General features: G+C 42.8%; 1 protein-coding gene across 6 annotated transcripts in view; it reads right to left on the reverse strand.

The window, feature by feature from the left end:
• The window catches only part of IKZF1 (IKAROS family zinc finger 1), a gene marked incomplete at its 5' end in the record, with an annotated part of 81,375 nt that overhangs the window by 6,078 nt on the left and 55,268 nt on the right, over window positions 1–20,029 (reverse strand). For 3 of the 6 annotated variants that reach the window (XM_081835074.1, XM_081835076.1, XM_081835077.1), the window contains 4 exons: window positions 2,196–2,330; window positions 8,533–8,658; window positions 9,971–10,138; window positions 19,627–19,881. In XM_081835074.1, coding sequence (XP_081691200.1) covers window positions 2,196–2,330; window positions 8,533–8,658; window positions 9,971–10,138; window positions 19,627–19,881 — 684 coding nt within the window. The remainder of the gene's footprint in view (window positions 1–2,195; window positions 2,331–8,532; window positions 8,659–9,970; window positions 10,139–19,626; window positions 19,882–20,029) is intronic. The other 3 variants (XM_081835075.1, XM_081835079.1, XM_081835078.1) reach the window with 3 other exon arrangements.

Genomic DNA, 20,029 nt, shown 5'->3' on the forward strand with positions numbered 1-20,029 from the left:
AAGAAAGCACAGCTGAGGCTGGGGGCGGGGGGGGGTGGAATTTGGACTCCCTTGGTGCTATGCTGACATGAGCCCTACCTTCTGACGTTGAGCCTGTGCCTCTCTAAATTTGTACTGTCATTATGGTATCTTCTTTCACCACACTCTGAATAACTGACAGGAAATGCTGTTCTTCTAATCTGGCAGCTCTTCTTATCACGAGGGTAAGGAAGTGAGAGTCTGCCCTCATCCCAAAGCGGGACACCACCTTCACAAAAAATGTTCTCGTCAAATCTCCTTAGTTCGTTCATGGGATAGACGTGAACTTTGACTATGGAGCCTCCCTCTTCCCTGCCAATCAATTCTAGGGGAAAGCAAGGGGAAAATATGTTAGGGACATTTCTGCATCTGCCATTAAAAGGTAAAGGGACCCCTGACCATTAGGTCCAGTCGTGACCGACTCTGGGGTTATGTGCTCATCTCGCTTTATTGGCCGCGGGAGCTGATGTTTGCCCACAGACAGTTTTTCCGGGTCATGTGGCTAGCATGACTATGCCGCTTCTGGCAAACCAGAGCAGCACAAGGAAATGCCGTTTACCTTCCCGCCAGAGCGGTACCTATTTATCTACTTGCACTTTGACATGCTTTGGAACTGCTAGGTGGGCCGGAGCAGGGACTGAGCAATGGGAGCTCACCCCATCGCGGGGATTCGAACCGCCAACATTCTGATCGGCAAGCCCTTGGCTCAGTGGTTTAACCCACAGCGCCACCCGCGTCCCCATGAGGAAAGTCTATTAGGACATTATTCAATCAGCCATGTGTTAAGATCACCCAGGAGGCTCTGCAAGAGAAGCCCACCGGGGAGCAGCAAAGGCTAGAGCTGTTTTAGCAGTGATGCCCCACACCTGGAACGCCATGTCTCAGGTGGACTCAAGAACCAGCCCTCCTCTGTTGTGGCTCCTGTGGAACTCCCTTCCCCTAGAGGCACAGGTGCTGGGAACTCAGGTGGGCTGCCACTGCCAAGCAAACACATTTTTATTCTCATGGGCATTTGGAGTAAATTGGTGATAGCTGCTTACTAAGCTTTATATTTTCTTATGATGCTGCATTTTATTGATTGGTTTCTTAATTCTTGCTTTATATCTTTATATCTTACAGCTGTGGGATCGTTATGATGTGATGAAGGGGAGTCTACAAATTTGGTAAAGAAATAAAAGTAAAATAGGGAGGTTTATCTGGCCACTTCATTCTCCTCTATAGGAAGGTTTTCTCCCTTATTTGAAAATGCTTGGAGTAAGAAATCATGCTCTACAACTCTGATTTTTGTGTGGTTTTATGATTTGTGCTGTGCATCTGGATTTATTTTGAATGCTTCAATTTGTATTGATGGAATTTTATGTATTGTTGTATTGTGTTTCATGCTTTGTTAAGTTACTCTGAATGCACTGATAGAAAGTGGGATATAATAATTTTAGTGAAAACTAGGCAGGAGAAGATGCTTTATCCCACATCTCTTGTGCACCACATGCAAAAACGCACCTTCTCCATAGAGGACCTGGCAATTCTGTTCCCAATAGATGTTTTGAAAGTAAACACAATTGCGTTAGTGAACTTAATATGTATGTCTCTCTCTCTCTGTTTGTGCGCGCGCGCACACACAAACACAAACACACAAACACAGCAGAGAATGTGATAATGTAGGAGAAGCAATAGACCAGTAAAGTGCCCTAGAGAAGGAGAAGCAGAAAGGGGTAAAATCTCTGGTAGGGAAGGGCACTCGGCAGTCTAGTGAATGATCTTAGAGCACATGATTCTGTGCGGTTGTTGAAACTAAACAGGTGTAGCCCTGATCACTTCCTGGACAAGAGACCACTGGAAGCCCCAGGTAAGCCACTGGAAACTTTCAAAAGACAAGAATGGGCTTAAAAAAAAATAAAGATGTGGTAGGAGGAATTGTTTCTGTCTTTTCAGATATATATCTGAAATCTTATATGTGCTTTATCATGTTGCGACAAACAAAACACTGCAAATGTTTCTGAGCTTGAAAGTGCTACTTAAATGACTGAGCCAAAATTTTCACAAATTACTGACTGGAGCTAGGAGTAGCTTGGAACTGAATCTCTTAGTTAATTACTTTGCTCTTCCTGTTGCAATAAAGAAAAACAAAATTGAAAAATCCAACCACGTAAAGGAGGCAGCAAACATTTAACTCTTACCAACAAATTTCTGAGGCATAGAACTCTTACGTTTGGCGACGTTACTTGCTAGCCTGTCCAACATAAGGGATCGCTCTGATCCCATCTTGCACAGGTCTTCAGCCATTTCGCTCTGGCTGGTTTCCTCTTTCATGACTGCAAAAATTAAAAGAAACAAGATATCCTAAACACACAGCCATGGAAAGTTCCAACTTTGCTGAGACACAGTCTACAGGCAGGCACAGGGGGAGAAGGTGCCCCAAAAGAAGCAGTTTGGGATATCCAAGGCTAGTTTCTCAAAGCAGATGGCATAGTACGAATGAATTGTTTTAGCACTGTGAAACCATTTTTAAATTCCAAAACCAGTAACAGTTTTTCACCATAGCTTTGTATAATGGCATTATGATATGGGCAGTTTTATTTTCAGTCTGTTTCCTAGTGATTCCTAACATGGAATTAACCTTTCTAACAATTGCCACTAAATCTTAAGTCAGAGCTTTCCAAAATGTGTGTTGTGACACGTTAGAAAAACAGTGTGCAGTGTGCAGGTGTGTCATGCAAACACTCTTATAAGGGGTTAGTTTAACCTCTGGTTTGCTGGTAAAATTGAATTACTGTGTCGTGAAATGATGCATGTCTAAAAAGTGTGTCACCAGCATGAGAACTTTGGAAAGCTCTGTCTGGAGCACACAATGTGAACTGAATCATCTCTATCTATATTCTTGTGGACTCTCACTCCCCAAACCCCCCAAAAGGCAATAATTTACCCTTGCAGAAGCCATGCTGGTTCTGTTTCAGCAAGGTCTACTCTTCTGTATGTTTGGCAGTTGCATCTTTATCAATGCTAAAGAAACAACAAGTCTTCCCAGAGCAGATGCTAAACCAGCTGACCTGTAGTTTCCCAAATCCTCTTTTTCAGACTGGTGCTACGTTGGCCATTTCCCACTCCTCAGATAGGCTGATCTTAGGGACAAGTGACGTGGTACTTTTGTTAGATGAGCAATTTGACATTTGAGTCCTTTCAGAACTCTTGCATGGGTGTCATTCAGTCTCTGATTTGCTGGGTTTAAACTTGTCAACAAGGCAGAGAACTTCGTTTTCCTCCACTATTTGTGTCTTCCTTGGGACCTCTTCACAAGGAAGTTAATTCAGGCACAGGGGTCTGCCCTGCATCTACGGTGAAGACAGATGAAGACAATTCCTTGACTACCTTCTCTGCAACACCCCCTTCAAGTGGAGCCCATAATTCTTGTACAGGCCTGGCTTGTCCCCAGATGTTCCCCAGTGCCTAACAAATCGAAACCCCTCCTTCTGACATTACCATCTGATCCATGTATTGAGATCACAGAGCTGTGTTCCGTGCATGGAACCAGTTACCGTATATTTCAGAGAAGGCTACCCTGAAGGTCCTGGATGCCAAACGCTTACCTAACAAACCACATTTTGCTTTCAGGACTGGATGAATACATTTCCTTCCCATCACATTGACGTCAAGAGGCAGCATAACTCCTCCCTAGCACAGTCTTATCAGGCTCTCCACATGACACCTGAAACTTTGCACTAGGCAGGAAATCTCCACAAACCCCTAATGAAGGAACTACTAGGTTTGGGTCGGAAATTCAATTCAGTTCTCATGAAAGACAAACCTACCTGATCTGCATTTTTCAAATCCATACACAAACCAAAACAGAGCCATCCTACAGAATTTGCACTTCTAATAATTTTACAATGTTGTTCTCCAGCCAAGGTGTACAAAAATGCTACGGAAGTTACGCATAAAATACATATATTGGTGAAAACATTAAAAAAAAAATGTATTAGGGGAAATACTAGGGAAAACTACATTAAAAAAAATTCTATTGTGAGAAATTTCAAGAAATAATAATTGCAAACTGATGTGGAACTATGGAGAGCTGAACTGAAGATAGGAAAAGTGAGAAACCAAAATGGGCAGGTTGCCCATCCCTATGAATCCCCCCCTACCAGGAGCCCCTCATTCCCTGGAGCATCCCCGGTATGAGAGCATAACTGCTCTTTTAAAGCAACTGTCATGGATGCTTTAGCTGAGACTCCTGCACTGCATGGGCTGCACTAGATGAGCCTTGGGGTCCCTTCCAACGCTCACCCTCGGAATGGGATCCAGCTGCCACACCTGTGAAGGCTTCCTCTGTCTCTCAGCTTTTCCTGGCCAGCTACCATGGACTAATGGGATCGAAATAATTCCCTGAGGGCTGGAAGCTCCTTCTACCCAGCAACCCATAATTCCAGCAGAGCAGGCAATCACACGTGTGCTGTTCTGTGAAATAGGCTGGATGCCCCCCCCCCCCCGCTGAATTTCTACTTTCATGTCTGTTTTGGTTGGTTCTTTAGTTAGTTAACTTTGGAAGTTGGGATCTGTTAGGTCACGGGGGGGGGGGGCTGCCCTGACTTGCTCACCTTGTTGCTGAAGAGTTGGGAGGTGATATTAGGACCACCCTCAAATATCCAAAGGGCTGTCACCTGCAAGATGGTGCATGCTAGTCTTCTGCTGCTCCAGAGGGGACAACCTGAGTCAGTGGCTTCAAATGACAAGGAAGGAGATTCTGACTAAGCATCAGGAAGAGCTTTCTGGCAGTGAGAGCTGTTGGGATGGATTCCTCAGGAGGTGGCAGGCTCTCCTTCCCTGGAGGCTTTTAAGCTGAGGTTGGGTGGCCCTCTGTTAGGGATTCTTTAGCTGTGATTCCTTTGGACTACCTTCCAATTCTATGGCTCTGTAACAAAGTGGGGCTGAACTCCTGGGCTCAACCAATTCTAAAGAGTAAGAATGTTAAAGGGGGATGGATTTGAGTTTGTTTAGTCCCCTGGGAGTGGAGATTTTTGTCAGGAGAGATTCCAGTGAAGATTAACTTCCTGAGATGTTTTCTTTTAAAACTGAAACTAGCTTTCAGTGGGTTTTACAAGCTGACTTGGAGTGAGGCCTCGTGTTTGACTTTACCTTGTATGGCACACTTATAAAAGCTTCCTGAAATTTAAGGCTCATCCTCTTCAAAGCAGCAAAAGTTTATTAGTAAGAAAGATACTTTATTTTAAGCTACTCTGTGAACCCAGAGATTAGTCAAGCAAGGCTGTCGTTTTCACCACCTGCAGTTGGTGGTTGTGATATGACAAGGGATGGCGGAGAACTTTGCAATAGTCAAATGTGAGCTCTGCAGCTGGTTGCCTGGTTGCCAATGTGGTGAGCACTAGTGATCTTCAATTTTACACACACACACACACACACACACTTAATGACAGTATTTTCGAACCCAGGAAATATTTAATGATGTTTTGGATACTAATAGTATTGTCACAGGCTGGTTGGATGCAGAGGAGTGTTGGGAGGCCCCATCCAGGGAACCCCTAGGCAACCCCCTGGGGAAGAAGGCTCTTGGGGGTTGGTGGTGGGACGACAATGAGAGGTCACAGGGAGCAGGAGGTGTGGGAAGCTGAAGAGGAAACAGGGCTTAGTGGGCAGGCAGAGTCTGGGGCAGAGAGCAGTTCCGACCCAGAGGCAGAAGCAGAAGGGGGTTAAGAGGCCAAGAGGAGGCAGGCTGCTGAAGAATCCAGGGTGTCTCCCCCTCCTGCTGTGAGGGAGGAGTCTTAGCGAGCGGTAGGAAGGGCCCTCATTGAAGCAAGACCTACTGGGAAGGGTTGCTGTGACCACTAGGCATGCTCTGTTTTAGTTTCTTTGAATAATTAACTTCACAGACCCCAGTGTTTTTTTATTGCTGACCTACACCTGACTCTGGTTTCTGACAATTATTTTGTTTTGGAGTTATCCTTCTCAAATGTGTATTCCACTGAATTCTGTTTTGTTGAGGCAGTGATGGTAGCCATTAACATTAATTGCTCTGTTTCTTATCATGTCTCCCTGTCTCTCCATTACAAGACTTCCTATGTGTATGGGAGCGTTTAAGGTTGTAGTGCTTGTAGTACTGTTAGCTTTATAAATACGTAAGCAAATACATTTTAAAGGAACTCAGGGTTCTCTGAGCTTCTGAGTCACAGTCTCATATATTACAGAGCACACAAGCTTTCTTTAATCTCATCTCTCACAATCTATTCATCATATATTAATATCATGTTTTTCATTTCTCATACAGAAGGGGGAACAATGCAGACCCTTTCCCCATGGAGGAGCACAGAGATCACTGCACTCCAGCCTCTCCCTCAGAGCTGAGGTTTCATAATGCACAAGTGTTTTGCGTTAACTTGAATGTTTAGAATGTGAACCTTTCTAAAATAATTATTGCCAATGCTGCTTATTTTATATTAATAAATAAGTCTAAACAGGGTACCTTTTTTTTTTGAAAGAAAATGATTTTTACAAGCTTTGCAAGAAGCATGGGAATGGAGAGTGAAGGCGAGAATTGTACTCCTCCCAACTCCTTGCAGCACATGTCCTGCTGTGGCTCTCCACTCCTTGCAGGGACATCCTTCACAAGGCTGCAGCACCATTGCTGACAGGGCTGAGGCCTTGTCAGCATAGAACACCTGTGCTCAGAGAGAGGCCTTGGTTGCCCATTTGCTCCAGGGCAAGGTCAAGATGTTACTATTAGCATATAAAGCCTTTATATACTATTAGTGTATTAAGTATATAAAGCCCTTAACAACTTGGGACCGTTTTACCTGTGAGATGGCCTTACTCCGCATATGCCCTCTTGAGCAGTTTGATCAGCTAAAGGTGCCACGTAATGCCCATTCTGCACTGGTAAGAATCATTCAGAGTGGCAGCACCTGCACTTGGGAACTCCCTGCCTATTGAGATCAAGCAGGTCTTTCACTGGACTCTTTTTGACGCCTGCTAAAAACAACCCTGTTTAGGCAAGCCTGCCCAGATGCTGCGAAAGGTGAGGCTTGTCTAATCAGGGTTGTTGGTTTTTTAGCAGGCAATGATATTTTGTTTTGTTTCCCAAAACATCCAATGGCATCCAGTAACAGTAGCAGGACTGTAGAGGGAGAGGGGGGAAGAGTAGGAACAGAACAATATCATTATGTAAGGCTGAAACCTAAACTATTCCTCCTCAAAACTCTGTGGAAAACTCACAATGAATCTTGTGCATCCTCACACATCTATATGCCTATCCCTGAAATCCATAATTCAGCAGAGACAGGAAATATACCCCTAGCAAGCAGGCAGATTATGGGGCTGGTTTCCACTGAGTTCTGCACAGCAGACAAGCTGGAAGGTGCACAGAGGAGGGCGACAGACGATCCAGGGTCTGGAAACCAAGCCGGATGAGGAAAGGTTGAGGGAGTTGGGAAAGAGGAGACTGAGAGGAGATATGATAGCCACCTTCCAATATCTCAAGGGCTGTCACACAGATGTTGGATGGTCATCTGATGGATGCTTTAGTTGCAATTCCTGCATTGCAGGGAGACTAGTAGTTGACCCTGAGGATCTCTTCAATCCTGTGATTCTATGATTTCCTGCAAAGAGGTCCAGGTTCTCCCCCTGCTCATTTTTTCCTTACAAGCACATCTGTGGGGCAGGTCAGTTGCACTGCCTTACAGTACCACTCCATCCTCAGAAGGACCCCTTGGCAACCTTTCATCCCAAACTCCTTGTTAATAGCACTGCATCTTCACAAGTGTGGTGTGTTTATTCTGCACTACATACCCAAGATGGTTCCTTGTATCAACTGGACTTTTTTATGGGGGTTTCCAATAGATTCAACTCATGCTGAAGTATGGTGCTCTGTCTGTTCATATGGATCACATATATGAAAGCTGTATTTCCTCTACATGTAAGACCTGTGATGTGGATACCCTGTGCCCAAGGGCCCCTGGAGAAGTGAAGCAGGCCCTGGCTTTTGCCAACCAACTGCTGGGGCCCCAATCCACGTCCTACAGTGTCTGTGGCTCAGGAATTCCTGCTGACATCCCTGCTGGTGGGCTCATGGAAGGGGAATGCCTGTATCCCCACTGGGATATGCAAACCAAAAGGCACAGCAAGAGAAAGGAAGGCAAAGATGGTAGAGGTACACCCAGGGGGGCTGGTGGTAAAAGGCAGAGGAGTGCAAAAGCCAAGCAGGAATCCCTTGCCTGAATGGCTAGTCAGAAAGGAGGAGGACAAAGGGGCTTCTCCACCTGCCCCCTCCACCCGTGGGAACTGAAGAGTACTTCCCCACCTCACAATAAAGATTGTATCCCAGCATTCCCTGCAACACTGAAAAGCACCCGGCCGCATGTCTCTGTGCCGCTGCTGCCCTTGGTGACCCTTAATGTACCTGTGCCCCGGGGCGCCTCATGAAGGGGGGCTATGCTGCTTGCAATGCTCCGGCAGTGGCACGGATTACAGTCAAGGCCTTAATTTTGCCTTTCTGCTAAGTACTCTTACCCGGGTAGAGGCCGCCTGAGAGGTTCATGGTTTGCAAATAGTTGTGGCAACGCTCTTTATGTTCTTCCAAAGAGCTGCGCTGTTTGTAGCTGCGACCACAGTATCCACATTTGTGGGGCTTGCCAACTGCAGGGGGAAAACGGAATTTACTATAGAAGCTAAATTAAATAATCCTGATAATAACAGAGTCAAATAACTGCATCAAGCAGATCCAAACATCTAGAATCAGTGACCCACTCAGAAACAAGAAACAAGCAACAACTCTTTCTGTACTCTATGTGCATAATGTCACAAGGAAACTATTTCTACCCAGAAGTAAGTACTATTGAATTCAATGGGGCTTAGTCCCAGATAAGTGGGATAGGATTGCAAGCTTTAATTACCACCTTCTCTTGTAGAAGTTTCCAGTAAGGGTGGAACACTAATAAGAAGGGACCTAAATCTGACAAATTAGAACTTGTTCAAATCCTGATTCAAAGTACGTGTTCAGTACAAATCTACTGGTAAATGCATTTTTGATGTCCTGCTGCACCCAGCTGATTCTTTAAATTGTTTGGAAGCAGTCGTTTTGCTTTTCATATACTGAAGATGGGAGGTTTGTGCAGTTTTGTCGCAGAAATATTTTAAATGCCAGTACTCAAACCCACTGTCGGTGAAGTAGGGTAGTAAAGTTGTAGGACACCGTTGCTATTTCCAAACACAGATTCCAGTTTTCCTCCACTTTTGTCTTGAGCCTAACACTTTCTTTGGGAAGGTGTATTTGGACAGCCTCAGGTTCATAGCAGGAACAGTAGAATAATTCACTTTAGTGCTTTCATTCAGTCAAGTTCAAGTTCTTCATGCAACACATGAGGAAGGGTAGTTTTCCTTCTTTTAAACCTGCCTTTGAAACTCAGCATTTATTTATTTTTGGTTGCCCTGTGCTACTTACATTGTGAGTGCATTGACTGGTGCTTGAATTGCTTCATTCTTATGCATAATTCCGATGAACTGTTGGCCCTAAATCAGACCTGTGCAATTTGTGATCCACCAAACAGAACACAGCCCACAGCTGTGTATTATGGCCAGCCAAGGCCTCGGCAGTTTCCCTGTTCTTAAAGTCCCAAGCAAGCGGCAAGAATGGAAGGACCCTGAAGTAGTCCAGCTTACATGGTGGTGGGCTGCACTTGGCTTAATGGGTCAAGCTGTGCAAGCACACGTGGGGGGCAAACTGGCAAGCACAGATATCTATCTATCTATCTATCTATCTATCTATCTATCTATCTATCTGATATCTGCCTGCCAGCCAGCCAGCAGGCCTTTGATTTCAAGGCAAGGGCAGAGAAAACATGAACTGAAAGATCTTTTATCCTGAACCAGTTGCAGATGCACCCCTTGACCTCTGGCCTGGGCAGGCAGCAAGCACATTGTTTCCAGAATTTCTAATATGGACACCTACCAGAATGGGTCCTCAGGTGGCCCGTAAGAGCATCTCTCCGACGACAAGCATAGTTACACAAGTGGCACTTGAACGGCTTTTCACCAGAGTGTAACTTTATGTGACGGAGAAGGTTTCCTTTTTGAGTAAAGGATGCCCCGCACTGATTACAATGGAAGGGGCGTTCGCCTACAGGGAGAATGAGAGGGAAAAATATGTGAGAACAAAACTCTTACATTGTTACAGGAGGAAGATTTCAGTGAGAAAGTTGTTTTCCAACTGGTGCTCTATGACTTCCACCGGCTGCAGGTTTGATATAACATGAGCCTTTCAGACTAAACCTGCCAGTTCCTTAACGCTTCACTGGCTGGGTCAATTTGATCTGAAAATCTAATTTTTTTTTTCTAAATCAGAATGGCACATCACAATGCAAATTCAAACTCATTTAAATAAAGTGACTGCAACATTTTGTGTTGAAGAGCCACTCTTCCTGATCAGCAGTTTTGGAATAAACCAATATCCAATTTTGCATGTTGTGGCATTTGGTGGGGTTTTTTAATGTGGCTTTTTTCAAAGGGTCTTTAAAATATGCCACTGAAGCAGCAAAATAAAAAGGAAACTCATTAAAAATGCATTTCAGGATCACAAGTTCATTTCAGCGTTACATTCTTATATTTAAATGAAAGGCACTTCATTATAACAGTTATAATAACTTCTTTTCATTTACATTTTCCCTGTATTTTCCCTTTCAATTTCTTCTCCATTACCTGGCTGTCCCTAAGCAGCCAAATCAGGAAAGAGACAGAGAAAAGCATTGGGGGGGGGGGGGCAGAAAAGAGAAGTTAAGACATAGCAAAGGAAGCTGTGTCTTCCATTCAGAAGTCCTGACCCTCCTTGGAGGCCGGATCCTGACAACTCAGGTTTTCTGCTAATGTGTCTTTGTGTTTCTTCTGTTTTAGAAAAGTAGTCCAGCGCAACTGGGGCAAATTAGCACACATTATCCAGTTTGATTGGGGATACTAAGATTTATAAATGCGATTGTTTTATTGCAAGATTGCCTTTTGAGGAAGGCAGGCTCTTTGGGGTACTTCAATGAGTTCCACAAGCACGGCTAGTCAACTAAATATTTTGAAGTTGATTAAGCATTTGCGTTTTAAATAGTTTAATTAGATTTCAATAAATGTACATTTTGCCAGGAACTCAATATTTGTTAAAATACTGATGTAAGCCAGGAAACACTGACAATAAACTAAAGTTACCAAGCATTTTGGGAAGGAAAGACCAGCTTTATTATCATTTTTTCTTTCCATATTACAGTAACACACCAAAAAAACAAAAACAAAACAAAACAAAAACAAAAACAAAACAAAACAAAAGTGTACCCTTACCTCTCGGTATAGGCCAATTAATTTTTTACCTCTGTGATTAATCATTTTTATCGGTTAATTAGTCAACTAAAGTTTTAATTAATTTTAACACTGGTTACATTTACAACACTTATTTCTTTATTTCAGGAATTTAAAAACCACACTACACTCAGACAGCATCTAAGCAGTGTACAGAAATAGAATGTAAAACATAATACATATCATAAAACAGCATTAAAACAAAAACTAGCAATAAAACAGACTAATTTTGGAATAGTTTGGGAAATAGTTTGTAAGAAACATCTAAATGAAGTTTGACACCAGCTTCGTTTCTAAGGATTCCAGAGACCACAACCCTAAAAGCATGTGCTGGAGTCCCCAGCATTGTTTTGCGACAGGGTCATGTGACACCATCAATTTCTCCATCTACAGATCTAAGTTGACAGTGTGGGTGTCATAGGAGAGAGAGCTTCTCAGACAAGCTGGTAGACAGCCATGTAGAACTTTATACACCAGAAGTAAAAGCTTGGATTGGTAGCTAGTGCAATGCATTCAACATAAATGTCATGTAATTTATATGTTGCTCCAGAGAGAAACTGTGCAGCAGATTTTTACACTAACTGGAGCTTCTGGAACAATACAAAGGCAGCCCCATATAAGACACATTACAGTAATCAAGCCTTGGTGTTGCCAATGTGAGGACGGCTGTTGTCAAGCTATCCCTGCCCAGGAATGGTGGGAGCTAGCAAAGCTGGTAAAAGGCACTCAGAGACATGGAATAGGACAACATGAGGTCCAGGAGTACCCTCACGCTACACACCTGCATCCCCATCCAGAACAGACAACTGGCTAATTTCCTGGCCCTGGGGACCCACAAGGATTCCATCTGGCTGGGATTCCGTTTCCATTCCAAGCCTTGGACAGCACGTTGGACAGCAGCACAAACACCTCCAAAACACCCACCCACACCCCAGTGGCAGACTCCCACAGTCAGAGAGAAGTCCCACCTATCACATAACTGCCTCTTAGGAGAGCAACCCACTCCCGCCTAGGTTGTTCACCCCTAACCTAAGCTCTCGCCAGAGAATAGGTTGGAGGTCACACAACCCTTCCCTGCAGAACTCCTCCCTCTCAGCAAGGAGTGCCCATCCATCCCATGCCACCTCAACACTCCCATAAACACAAATTGAAACAAACAGAAAGGGACTGGCACCCTCATCCTCATTGCAACCCCAAAGGCGCAACCCTGAAGGGGTGACCTGTTATACTGTTACAGTGTTTACTAAATATTCTGCAGTTTCCACAGGTGTTTCTGTCTCCCTCAGGATTCTGCCAGGACTCAGTGCTGCAAAAGCTGCAGAGCTGCCAGCGAAAGGGGAGCAGGTGGCCTGACTACTCTCACACTCCCTATAGCCACAGGTAAGTGTTTTCACTTAATAGGGAGGAAGGCTCATTGAATTCAGTATGCAATTAAATAATACATGAAAAGGACCCAGATACCTGAAAGGACTGTATGGTGTAATGGTTGAAGTGTTGGACTAGGACCAGAGAGACCAGGGTTCAAGACCCCAATCAGCCATGAAGCTCACTGAGTGAGCTGGGAACCGATCTTGCAGGATTGTTGTGAGGATAAAATGGGGAGGTGGAAAATACTATCTTGAGCTCCTTGAAGGGAATTTGAAGTAGAAGTGCAATAAGTAAAATTCTGTGCAGCGTATTTTTCACTTTAGGGGAGGAAGTCAAGAGATGGGGAGTGAAGAACCTTAGAAATGTGCATTGCAGAGGGTTGGACTAGATGATCCTCAGGGTCCCTTCCAACTCTAAAAATCCATAGGCTAAGAAGAAGCTTAGCGTCTAAGAAGCTTAGCGTCAATATTTATGTTCCTAGATGTGGAGAAAGCCTTTGACAACGTTGAACGACCCTTTTTCTTTGAAGGACTAGAAACATTCAAATTTGGAAGCAAACTAGAGCAAAGTTGTGGGACACTTATATGCAGAGCATTAGCCTCCCTAAATACCTTTTAGCATAAATTTATGACTTTGACGCTGCTGTAACAACATAGAGACAAAGATCTGTTTCATCGCAATTACTTCCGGTCATATTTTGAACTTCCAGTGGATACTCATCACTTTTGACTAGAAATATTTAGTTTCATTAATACTTCAAGAAAATGAGTATACCAAAAGTGAATTGCTTTGGAAAAGATGCATGTGTCAGGCTAAATTGTATAAAATATTGCAAATTGTTTATTATAAAGAACAGTTTTAAAACTATATTTTAAATTGGGGAAAAGATACAGTGTAATTGATAACATTTGCTATGAGAACATAGCTAAGATTCTGATACTAACCTTTAATTAGGTGCTTAAATTTGGGAGACTTGTTTTACAGTAATTTCCAGTTGATACATTACTCCTGAACATTTTCATAAGTTATATAGTGCATTAGATAGCAAGTATTGGAAATGTCAGATGAATGTTGAAGCTATTTTGATATGCAGAGAACATGCAAATTTGCTATGTTATACTAGGGGTATAAATAAAAATTTATTATTATTATTATCATCATCATCATTATTAGAAACAGATAGGAGATGTAATATGAATTATCAGTCTGATAAAATTAGAATTGGACTATCTGCTGTTCACACAAAAATTATCAATGTGTCATTGCGAAATGATCTTGTATATTATCACAGCTGCAAAATGATGCGATACAAAATTCTGTAATAATAGTAATTATTGTTGTTGTTGTACCCCGCCCATATGACTGGCACCTATCCCTACCATATTAGAATGGGAAGCTAAATAAATTTTTTTTTTTTATTTATTTGTAAATGTTTTATTCATTCATTTCTTCATTTGTATTGTTGTGCTGCATAATTGTTTGCTGCCCTGGGCTCCTTTGGGTGCAAGGGCTGCATAGAAAATTAATTAAATGATAATGCAAGTAAATCTCATACATATGTTCAAATGGCTAGCTAATTTTATGAGAATGAGGATACAAGGAAGCAGGCTGAGGAGCCTCAGGAAGAAGGGAAGAGGGAGGTCTGCTTCCAGTTCTCCCAGCTTCCGCTTCACCGGCAACTGGGCTGAATAGTCACCCCAACTGTGTGCTCCACTCAGGAGCCATTTCAGGATTTTACGGGGAGGAGCAAAATAGAGAGGAGAGCAGAGCTCATAATATTCAGATGAAAGTCCAATTGGGCCCACCAGTGGCTAAGATCCACCCTGAGACCTCTGGGTATAGGATGGTATATTAACAACAACAACAACAACAACATATTGTAGATTCCCCACCCCTGATGGCACTTATTCATATAGCTCACTAAGCGTGAACAAGAATGAAACAATCACAGCATCAGTTTTCAAAGGGAAACACAACGCATCCCGATAGTAGCCTGGTGACCCTATTCAGCATTTCAATAAACAAACATACGTATTATCGTAAAATCTTAATGCGAGGGCAATTTCAAGTACACGCCCTGCAGCTTAGAAATGGTCAGGCCACTATTTGACATGTTAAGTGGTGGGAAGTCATTTACGAAGAGTTTACGTGGCCTGCCATTCAGCTAAGCAGAGCAGGATTCACCGTCAATTGCTTAGAGATTTTCTTACAAACAAGTGCATTTTGTTAAATAAATATTCAGCACAATCCTGACTGCACAGTGGCTAGCCTAGAACAGATCTGAGACGACCACTTTAACAAACAATAGGATACCTACAATGTATGGGAACTCTGGTGGGAGACCCTGACTGCAATGTGCTATGGTTTGTATTCTGTGCTACAAATAGCAAAGCAGGGGGAGTATAAGATCAGTCCACTTACATTTAAGTCCTCACTTTTAATGAAAAATATCAGGTACTTATTTTGCATATCTTCACTTGGCAGGTGTGTCTATTAAATGTAATTATGCCTTTTAACCAGGGTCACTCATTCATCACATTTGGCACTTGCCATGCAAGAGGTGTATTCATTTATCAAATATTTATTTAAGGGAATGCAATATACAGGATTTACTCAAATTAATGGGTTTTGCAAGCCTCACGTGTTCATCAGGCACATACTACATGTCAATAATAGAGCATCCCTTTTTACTTCTAGTTTTAACAGGGCTGCACAAAGGCTGAGGGAGGAGTTATGTCTGCTTGCTGTTACCTCCCCGTTGTCATATTATAATGGTGTAATTGGAGCAATTGCCCCAGGGCCCATATCAGCAACCAACCTGAACATATTCAGTGCTTTCATTTCATTTTCATTTTTTAAAGTCTCCAGTCCTCTATAAATGAATGTTATAAAGCAAAATATGCCAGCAACCTAAACATTTCTGTGAGATGACCCAGCCTGGTTGCTCCCACCATTAAGTGTTTTTAGCCAATGGGTGAAGTCAGAGCTGTGATTCAAAAGTCAGGTTTTTTGGACACCAGACTGTAAAATTGTTTATTTCAGAAGGCTCAAAATCAGTTACAAGCAACATGGAGTGAATTGCTGTCCTTTGGAAAATGTTAGCTTTTCCTTTCTGCTCTTCTTCAAATTTTATTCCAAGAACAACAAAGCAGAGGCACAGCAACTGTGGGGGGATCTTAGCACAATAAACACAAAACCTTATAAATAGGACTAGCAATGTCTTTTCTCACACAGAGTTCCAGGTTCAAGAGGAGAAACTGTAGAGATCAGGAAGGTAAGGCATGCCCAGAGCTACAAGAATGCTGGAAGAACCTCTCCCCAGTTTACGTTTCTGTTTCTAGAAACAATAAAGCCAAAACAAATCAGATAGATGTGTCCAAGCATTTTTGCCTTTTCACCACACATTGGTACTAAGTTTTTTGTATGAGAAACTTGTATGAGAAGTGTCAGTCCACAAATCCTTAATAAATATCATGTATGTCTTCAGATGTTTTCCTTTCCTTAACTTGGAGCCTTGTCTACACATCTCCACATTTTCCAAATGACATTGAAAGCCACTTGGCTGATGCAGCGACCTCAAAATTTCAAAGCCCATGAAGAGAGTCCTCTCTACAAGTATTTGCCCTCCCCCAGCTGGGTCCCAGGTCTAGATAGCAGCACCACCATCCAAAGCCAGTCCGAGGGCCAATGCCAGGCATAGACACCACCTTAGAGGGGCTAGGCTCCCCTTCCAATGTTCAGAACAAACAGGGGCGGAGGAGATGGACATGGAGCCAACAACCTTTTCTCCTCCTGTCGTGTAAGAGAAAGACGGCCAAAGCAGCCCTGGGCTGGTGGTGGTGGCAGGAGGAGGAGGAGGAGGCCAAGTGCAAGAGAGGAGGAGCCATTGAACCCGTGCTGCTGCGTTTGGCTCCGTCCCTTGGATGCTCCCAACGCCACGCGTGCGTCTTGCCCCCTCCCATCTTTAGCACAACTTGGTGCCTCTGATGCCAGGCAAGCAGAGGATCAAGCATGGGCTCAAAGCAAGTGACAAATCCTGGGGTGGTCAGGATTCCAGGCCAGGTTCAAGACACAGTGATGGTAGACAGGCCTCCAGCCTAGCACTGAGCTAGAGTTGCTAGAACTACACCCAGAATCCAGTTGAATTCCACCCGCTGTGGAATTCAAGCAGGACCCTACTCATGGGAAGACCTTGACTCCTCTTTCCCTGAAGTCTGGCACTTCTCCTTATGGTGTGGGCTTAGGGCTGGTTCTGCCTCAGCTTCTGAGGCTGAATTCTCCTGCTGCACAGACGTCCCCCAAAACAGCCTAGTCCAAGAGCGCAAACTCATCCTCAAACCCCATCCAAGTACTAACCAGGCCTGATCCTGCTTAGCTTCCGAGATCAGACGAGATCGGGCGTGTTCAGGGTAGTATGGCCGTAGATCCCCAGATCCTGGACTTTGCAGCGTAGGAGAAATGCGAATTCTGAGGATGAGCCACTAACGGTGCATTGAAATTACTTCAATTGCTATCGGTGAGGTGGCTTATTAGGGAACGGCGTGGAAAAACTTGCCATGTGGGATGGGGCAGGGATGTTTGTGAGGGGAAAATACACTGTTATGTTGCTTCTTGCTCTTTGGCTACTAGTGGTAGAGATGCTTTAGCTGAGATTCCTGCATTGCAGGAACCATTGGGTCCCTTCCACCTCTACGATTCTATGACTCTTTATTGGAAATCTATCCTCCTGTTCTTTTTTGCTCTACAAAGTCACACATTTGGCCAGCAATCCACTTTAGCTAAAAAGGGGCAAAGGAAAGGTGGATTTGCTGCCTTGAGTCCTGCAGAGAGAAAAATGCTTTCACTCCATGAGGATGAAAGAAAAGGGTTAAGGATTGTATTATATTGAGGAAACATTGGCTATTCCTGTGAAGGGGGAAGAGAATTGTGCACAGTTGTTGCCAAATGTGGCAGAAAACCTCCAAGGAGATCTCCCTGCTTTGTTTGTGCAGCTGGCCAATGGAAGGAGAGCACACCATGAAGATGTTCAAGATAAACCAGTGGGCAGTGAGGACGAGGTGGGGGGGGGGACAAGGCATGCTTGGGGAAAACAAAGTGCAGTTTGTTTGGCATTGGTGGGTCTACCCATGGTTTGTTCAACAAACCGTGGTTAAAACAAACCATAGCTTAACACTACATGTGAACAAGGTCAATATTACATTTCTGTCTCTTCAAGATTTATTCTCCAGTTCTTCAACTTACAGTTAATTTGTTTAATAATTGATTCTTATGTTCTTATGCTTAGCTATTTTATCACTCAGTTGCTTTAACTGTTCTGATAGTTCCTTCTGCATTTTGTCAAAAGTAATATTTATTTCCAAAGCATCCTATTGTTTTTGATATTTCACATTCTGTCTTGAGTTTGCTGATGGAAAACCTGCCAATTTTAGATAAAAAATTCTCTTGATGCTCGATCTACAAAATCTTCTCTATATTCCTTTTTATATATATTTATTTTGAAAAGTTATCTCCTTTATTATCTGCTTAATTATGCTGTTTGCACAGAAAAGCAAGCCCCCTCCACATATTAACACAAATTATTTCTTAAGAACAAGAAGGGCAATCCAAGCAAATTCAAAATCCACAGTATTTTAGACTGTGCCTCAGGCACGATTCTTCTCTTCTTTTTTACTTTGTTTTTCGAATTATGCCATGAAGCTCTTGTAAAAACCAGTAAGAGTTTTTACAACCCATAACAGAACAGTATGAACTTGCCTGCATACACAATCAATTCTCTTTTTACCAAATGGCAACAAATTAATCTGGGCATGATCCATTCACAGCGCAGGCCCAGTGCCCATGGTGTAACCAGATCATGCCCTAATTGTTCAGAACATCACTTTACACAATATGCCTAAACTGAGATATGTACATAGATTATTTAGGACAATGCGATTAACAGTAAAACCTTTTAAATAGTCAGCCCTTTATGAAAATCAGGAGGGAACTCAAGTCTATTGTAAACTGCATCATACACTGATCATGTTACAGGGCTCACAAAAATAATAAAAATTGATAATCACTTTTTTTCTAAAGGAAGATATGAATATATCAATAGCAAATTTGGTGCCCTGTCCTACACCACTGAGGTCATTGATCCATTTATTAGGTGTCCATCTATGAAAATTTTGTCCAAAACAACGTATTTGGTTTCAGTTAATTTTAGGGTGATTTTGGAACTGATATCCCTGAAAAGTGTGATGGAAACAGAACATATAAAACAGACATTTTTATAAACATCATTAGGATCACTTTCAATAGTTGTTAGCAGAATAACTATATTTGTCACCCCACATATAAAAGTTAGGACTTCAAATGTCAATTTCAAGCTCCTTTAAACTTTTAGATACAAGTGTGTGCATTATTGCACACAAACCCTGCTTATATGTTTAAGGTGGCCTGTTTCATCCAGAGTGAAATAGAAAGGCACACCTCCATCCATGTAGTGTGAATGAAGACCACAACAAAATTTTTTTTTGTTGAAATGCACATTGTGATACAGATGAGCATCCTAGTGTGTGTGTGTGTGTGTGTGTGTGTGAGAGAGAGAGAGAGAGAGAGAGAGAGAGAGAGAGCGCCAATGCGTACATGCACAGTTCCCAATCCATCAAGGAAATTTATGTGTAGAAACTGTCTCTTTTATCTCTCTCTCTGTTACTGGAAGAGAACATTTGTGACTTATGATTTAATGACATAAAATTGATTAGAATTTGAGGGATCCCTCATTTGTGTTTGATGAAACCATAAATACTCAAGAGGTTCTATGTAGCATGCAAGAAAGAATATGTTCCCCAGACTCACATAAATAAATCACTTCCTACTGGTATGGCTAAATGGGGGGAAAAGAACTGTTCTAGGCCTTACCAGTGTGGCTCCTCTTGTGAACCATAAGAACATTGGGACCGATGCAAATTATCCCACAGACATCACACTTTAGCTTTCCGTTAGGGAGTCGAATGCCTCCAACTCCTGACATGGCTTTGCTGCCATTGTGTGAGCCATTCATTTTCTCTCCAGAGGCATCAAGCATTCGTAAATCCTCCGCACATTCTTCCCCATTCATTTCACAGGCACGCCCATTCTCTTCATCACTCTGTGCCTCTATTTTAATATTACTGGCTGAAAGAAATAATAGAGGGATGCCACTCAGTGCTTTTAAAAATAAATAAATTTAAGGAATAAAAAACATTGTGGCAAAAAACAGTAAACACACAAAGGAAAGCATTTCTCAGCAGGATTCATGAAACACTTCCATGGCACTTACGTT

The sequence above is a fragment of the Podarcis erhardii genome (assembly GCF_964252035.2).
Source record: "Podarcis erhardii genome assembly, chromosome: 13".
NCBI lineage: Eukaryota > Metazoa > Chordata > Lepidosauria > Squamata > Lacertidae > Podarcis > Podarcis erhardii.